This window comes from Suricata suricatta, chromosome 1, assembly GCF_006229205.1.
Source record: "Suricata suricatta isolate VVHF042 chromosome 1, meerkat_22Aug2017_6uvM2_HiC, whole genome shotgun sequence".
In the NCBI taxonomy this organism is placed as follows: Eukaryota; Metazoa; Chordata; class Mammalia; order Carnivora; family Herpestidae; genus Suricata; species Suricata suricatta.
Genome location: NC_043700.1, coordinates 183,337,001 through 183,343,523, shown reverse-complemented (window position 1 = coordinate 183,343,523; position 6,523 = coordinate 183,337,001). Strand labels below are relative to the sequence as shown.

General features: G+C 40.2%; 1 protein-coding gene across 1 annotated transcript in view; it reads left to right on the top strand.

Moving 5' to 3' along the window:
- The window catches only part of CC2D2A (coiled-coil and C2 domain containing 2A), a 136,881-nt gene that overhangs the window by 113,778 nt on the left and 16,580 nt on the right, over positions 1-6,523 (top strand). Inside the window, exon 33 of the mRNA XM_029948558.1 lies at positions 4,685-4,774. Within this exon, the coding sequence (XP_029804418.1) occupies positions 4,685-4,774 (90 nt within the window). The remainder of the gene's footprint in view (positions 1-4,684; positions 4,775-6,523) is intronic.

Below are 6,523 nucleotides of genomic sequence, written 5' to 3'. Positions count from 1 at the left end.
AATAAGCAAACACCACCAACAAGCAAAACAAGTACTACAATGTAAAAATATTAAAAAAAAAGAAAACCCTCTCACATGCATAAATGAAAGATTGCACACAAAGAACTCACATCTTTTCAAGCTTCAATAGTAAATATTCTGCTACTATGTATCAGAAAGAATGAAATCTGACCATTTGTAGGAAAGTGGATGGACCTCGAGGGTGTCATGCTAAGCAAAATAAGTCAGGCATAGAAGGACAGATACCATATGTTTGCACTCATAGGTCTGACAGGAAACTTTCAGAATGATCTAGCTTCAAGAAAAGCAAGCAGTTAGTACTGCTTAAGAAAAATTGATTCAGTATCTAATGGATAGTTGATACCTGTCACAACACAGCATTTTATATACTGTTAAGTGAAACTGCAATACAATCTAAGTTTATTTTGGGAGTGTTTGCTGTATAATTGGATTTAATGAAATCTTTAGAGGTGCAGTAGGCATGACTTTGAGTAGATAATGAAAGAAAATGCAAAATGCTTATTGATTTATGATGTGGTTTCATCTTAGCTTGGGCAAACCATGCAGTATTTAATACAGCCATGATTTTAAAAATGGTTTAAGGGATGCCTGGGTGGCTCAGTCGGTTAAGCATCCGGCTTCTGCTCAGGTCATGATCTCACGGTTCGTGGGTTCGAGCCCCGTGTCAGGCTCTGTGCTGACAGCTGGGAGCCAGGAGCCTGCTTCAGATTCTGTGTCTCCAACTCTCTCTCTTTTCCTCCCTCTCTCATGCTCTGTCTCTCTCTCAAACATAAATAATAAAAAACATTTAAAAATTAAAAAAAAGAAATCTAGGGAATTGAAAATAAAACAAAAGTAAGCAGATTGTTAAAAATACTGCATAGTACTTATAGAAATATAAAATAATTAAAAATAGAAAATGAACAAACAGCTTACGCAAACCATTACATTAAAAACAGAGTTCAGTTACATACAGGTAAGTACAGAGAGAATTAGCGAACTGGAATATACATGCAAAGAAATTACTTGGAATCTAGCACAGAGATAGCAAAAAAAAAAAAAATAGAAGATAAAAAGGAAAGGTTAAGAGACATGGAGGACAGAGGGAGGAAGACCACATGATGTATGAAAGGAGAAAAGCAATGTTAAAAGAGAGCTGAGAATGTGTTAAGATTTGACAGAAGATAGCAATCCTGAGACGCAGGGAGCCTGGTATCCCCTATACAAATAAATAAAAGGAAAGCAGCTGGAGAGAAAACAGACTTTCTACAAAAGAACAATGATTCGACCAATAAGCTTTTCAGCTGCACAAAGGAAAGGCAGAGAAGTAATAATGTCTTTGAAAGGCTGAAAGAAATAGCCATTGGACTAGTAATTTATATCTAGTGAAACTGTCTTTCACACAAACATTGGGAGAATTTATGACCAAAAGAGTCTCACTTAAGGAATTTCTTTAAAATATCCTTCAAAGGGAAGAAAAGCTCTCAGAAAATCCTAGCTGCAACACTGAACAGTAAATAAAGAAAATGGGAAACTTGTGAGTAAATGGAGATGGGTGTTGTCATAATATCAATAATAACAGCAGAGAGGGTGGAAAGTAGTGACAAAACCAATATCCTGGAAGAAATGGAACAGGATTGATGAGAATATTTTAATGCCCTTGTGTTTCCCAAGAGGAGAGTGAAGATATTTATTAACTTGTAGGTTAAATATTCACATTGAAATTCCTAGATGAATCACTTAAAAGAATAAAAGTGCATATAACTTCCAAATAACAGGAGATAAAATATGAAATGGGGGTGAAGAAAGTGGGGAGAGAGGAAAAAAGAAACATAGAAAAAAGTATGAGAAATAAAAAAGCACAGAATAAGGTAGTTAAAATAGTCTAAATGTTTACCAGTAATCATAATCAAAGCAAAGAGATTTAAATTTCTATTTAAAAGACAAAGACTGTCAGGGTGCATGGGTGGCTCAGTCAGCTGAGGTCTTTGGCTCAGGTCATGATCTCGTGGTTCGTGGGTTCGAGTTCCACATTGGGCTCACTGCTGTCCGCTCGGAGCCTAGAGCCTGCATTTGATTCTGTGTCTCCCTTTCTCTCTGCCCCTCTCCTACTTACAGTGTGTCTCTCAAAAAAATTAATAAAACCTTAAAAAATTAACCAAAAAAAAGACAAAGACTGTCAAACTAGATTTTTAAAACCATTTATAGTGGAACTTGACAAACTGATTCTAATATTTATATACCAGTGCAAACGGCCAAAATAGCCAAGCCATCTCGAGAAGTAAGATCTCAGTGGGAAGATTTGCCACACCATATACCCAGATGATTTATAAGACCATAGTAATTAAAGTAAAATGGCACTGACATACAGATAACAAAGAGAAAAATGGAAAAGCATAAAAAGTCCACTTAAATATGACCCACTCAAACCTGACTCAGGACAGAGCTGGCATTAGGAATTAGTAAGGAAAAGCCTATTACCTAAATTTCATTGGGATCATTGATTTTTACACACAGAAAAAATAAAAAGATTCCTACTTCACAGCTATTCAAGAGCAGATAGATCGAGGACTTAAATATGAAATCATTTTTTTAAGCTTATTTATCTTGAGAAAAGGCTGGGGAGGAGCAGAGAGAGAGGGAGAGAGACTCCTAAGTAGGCTCCCCACTGTGAGCCTAGAGCCCGATGTGGGGCTCTGTCCCACCAGCTGTGAGATCCTGACCTGAGCCTAGACCAAGACTTGAAGGCTTAACCGACTAAGCCACCCAGGTGCTCCTAAATATGAAGATATTTTTTATCTGTATGACTTAAGGTAGAACTTCTTAAGATAGAAAAAGGCACAAGCTATAAAGAAAAGAAAAGTACATTTGGCCATATTGAGAGTGAGAACGTAGGGGCACGTGGGTGGCTCAGTCGGTTGGGAGTCCTGACTCTCGGTTTTGGCTCAGGACATGATGTCACGGTTCTTAAAACTGAGCCCCGCATCAGGCTCTGGGCTGACGGCAAGGAGCCTGCTTGGGATTCTCTCTCTCCCTCTCTCTATGCCCCTCCCCTACTCACTAGTGTGCTCTCTGTCTCTCTCTCTCTCTCTCTCTCAAAAATAAGTAAAAAAAACTTATTAAAAAAAGGTGAGAACTTGGTTTTCTCAAAAGACGCTACAAAGGAAATGAAAAGCCACAAGTAATAAGGTGTTTACAACATATATAACAGACAAAAAGAATACCGACTAGAATATATTTTTAAAACACCTGCAAATCAACAACAAAATGTGCAACATACTGAAATAGAAATTCACTGTGGCACTTGTCCTGCCAGCCAGGGGCCGTTTCCCCCTAATTATAGCCAGTTGGGCTGGTGATGAGAGGGTAGGATGTCTTTTGTTCTTTGCGTTCAGATCAGATACAAGGCTTTAGACAGGGCCGGAAGGACTGGGCCAAGCCTGTGTCTACCATCAGAGCTCTCTTCCAAGCAGACACGTCCGAGGCCTGGCTGTCACCCGGCCCGTTCCCTGGGCTGAGGTCTCGGCGCACACGTAGGCCGTGCCCGCCACCATTGCAAACGGAGCGAGGCCTTCCCCCAGAGACCCGTGCAGCCTGCAGCGCCTGCTGCCCGCCTCCACCTGCAGCCGCCTCCGCACCCTCCCCATCGTGCGTGCGTGCCCGAGGGAGGACTGGGACCTGGAGGATGGTAGGTTTTCCAAAGGAAAAGAAGGTGGAGCTCCTAACAAGCAAATGCTCACCACTGGCAATACTTCCAAGCAAGTAGCTTGCTGGATCTGAAGTAGGTTGGGGAGAAAATAGTGGGGCAGCCGTTTGGAGAAAGCCATTGTCCCGGGGCCCCTGCATCTCTTGAGCTTTGCGGTGCTGCTCATCCTCTCTGATTTCGTTCTTGGCATGGTTCCTTGTTAGAAGTTTTATGTTTTATGCACCTCAGGTGATCAAGGGAATGAAAGAGCTGCACTTTCTTCACAGCCTGTGGGTCTCATACTGACACTCCGTGGTTGTGACCCCACTGGCCTACCAACCTACTACGGTGAAGTTCATTTGGGAGAAACCAGCTGTAATGGTTTAAAAATCACTGCTTCATTCTGTTAATTTAACAAGGAAAGGAATGTGTGCCAATACAAGTTTTCTCCCTTAGAACGAACAAAAAGGAAATTCAGGGAAGTGTAAACTTGAAATGCCAATTAAGCATATGAAGAGATGTCCAACCTCCTTAGAAACTGCAGAAATAGGAGTTATAACTACAATGATCCCCTGATCTTGGTTTCTAAATACGACTGATTACCTTCTAAAAAGCTCCCTGGAGAAGTGGCTGGGTTTTGGACTGGGCTAGAGAAAATGCACGATGATTGTTAGGACGTCTTCCTATACCAGAAAGTAAGGAAGTGCAGGAAGAAAAAAAGAGAGAACATTTCAAAGAGACCTAGGAGCCGGTGTCTTCACCTGTAAAAGAAGGACATTAACAGTGACTGCGTTCTTAGGACGTTTGGAGCGGGTGAAAGGAGAGGATAACACAACACCGAGCTTAGTAAGCACTCGGTGAGCCCGCACGTCATTCTGCACACACAAATGTTTGTGATACATGGAACTCTTGCAAGAAAATGAGGTAGAATATCTAGATTCCTATTTTATCAGAAATTAATTTTTCTAAACAGGAACTGTTTGATTATTGTTTAAACAGGAACTGGTGGCCCGGTATGTGTCATTGATTCCTTTCTTGCCCGACACTGTTTCATTCGCTGGCATCTGTGGCCTGTGGTGCACATCTGACGTAAGTAGCTCCTCCGCACGGATTTACTAGTCTGAGCTGACTTCACTGAATACTGGCCAAAGGCTCGTATGATTTTAAATTGCAACATTCGTTAGTCCTTATAAAAATCCATTTGGTCATCTGTTTGGCAGGATGAGCTAAATTCTGAAGTATTTTGTCTTTCTGGTTCAATTTGCCCAAGTTCAGAAATTTAAAAAAAACTAGTTATTTGTACAAATAATAAAAAACTACTTCAGATGTCTTAATACTGATTTATCCTCCATTACCTCAGCAATTTCCCAGCCTTATTCATTAAAAAAATAAAAATTACACGATTACATATTACACTTGGAAAGGACATATTCCACAATTGATGGGCTTTTTATGGCGTGTCGTGTCCTCATTGATCAGTAGGTATTTCCTGGGCACATACCACATCTCAGACTAAATTGTGGTTGTGAGTCAGACACTGCTATGAGCAAAATAAACGTGGCCCCTGCCCTCATGGAACTTGCAGTCCATGTATGTTACATAGCATCCAAATGGATCTTAGGTAGTATGACACAGACATGTATTATCACAGGTGTCTGCTTCTGCATCTCATGTGGTACTGCGTTTGCGAAAAATGTACTATATTATACAACTCCCGTTAAGGATAGCTCTAAACCAAAGAAATTTAAGTACACCTTTTTTTTTTTTAAGTACACTTTAAAATTTTTCCTCCCCAGTTTATTTTGGCAATGTAACGTTGACAATATTAGAGGTAACATGTGTAGGACCTCAAGACAGCTAAAGGAAATGCACAAAGAACACAACAGTTCATGCGCTGTAGGGCCAGACTGGCTCTACCACTTCCTAGGTGTTACCTCACCTGTGTTTCCATTTCCTCATCTATAAAACTGGAAGATGAGTACTTCCCTCAAAGGTTTATTCTAGGATTAAATGAGTTAATGCATGCAATATGCTTAAAATAATTCAGGGAGGGGCAAGGGGAGATATGACTAAGCAGAGTACAAATGAGTTTTAGGGCAGTGAAAATTCTGTGATGCCCTAGGGGTGCTTGGGTGGCTCGGTTAAGTGGACAGCTTCGGCTCAGGTCATGATCTCACAGTTTGTGGGTCCAAGCCCACATGGGATTCTGTGCTGTCAGCTCAGAGCCTGGAGCCTGCTTCCGATTCTGTGTCTCCCTCTCTCTCTTTGCCCCTCTCCCACTCCTGCTTTGTCTTTCTCTCAAGATTAAATAAATATATTTTTTTAATGTTTTAAAATTCCGTGCTACTCTAACGATGAGTACATGCCATTACACATTTGTCAAAACCCATAGGATGTACCACACCAAGAGCGGTGGACTTTGGGTAATTATGACCTGTCACTGTCGTTTTCTCAGTAGTTAACAATCAGACCACTCTGTAGGTAGATGATGGGGGAGGGGCAGAGGTAGATGGAAAATCTCTCTTCCCGACTTTGCAGTAAACCTAAAACTGCTCTAAAAAGTCTTTAAAAACATACTCAACCCACAAGGAGCTATCATCTATAAATTCAAAATGAAAAGTAAAACTTTGAAATTTGTCTCACCAACCCAGTGTTGATTCTAGAAATCCATGTAATCAATGTCAGAGAAAATACTATGTCTGCTCAAAGTGTTCTATATTTTTCATTTTTAATGAATTTAAAACATAGTATCAAAATATGGAAAAAGATTTTTTAGATAGTTCTATTTATACTTTAAGGCACTAATTTCAACAGTGACTTGAAAAATCCCGTATGTCC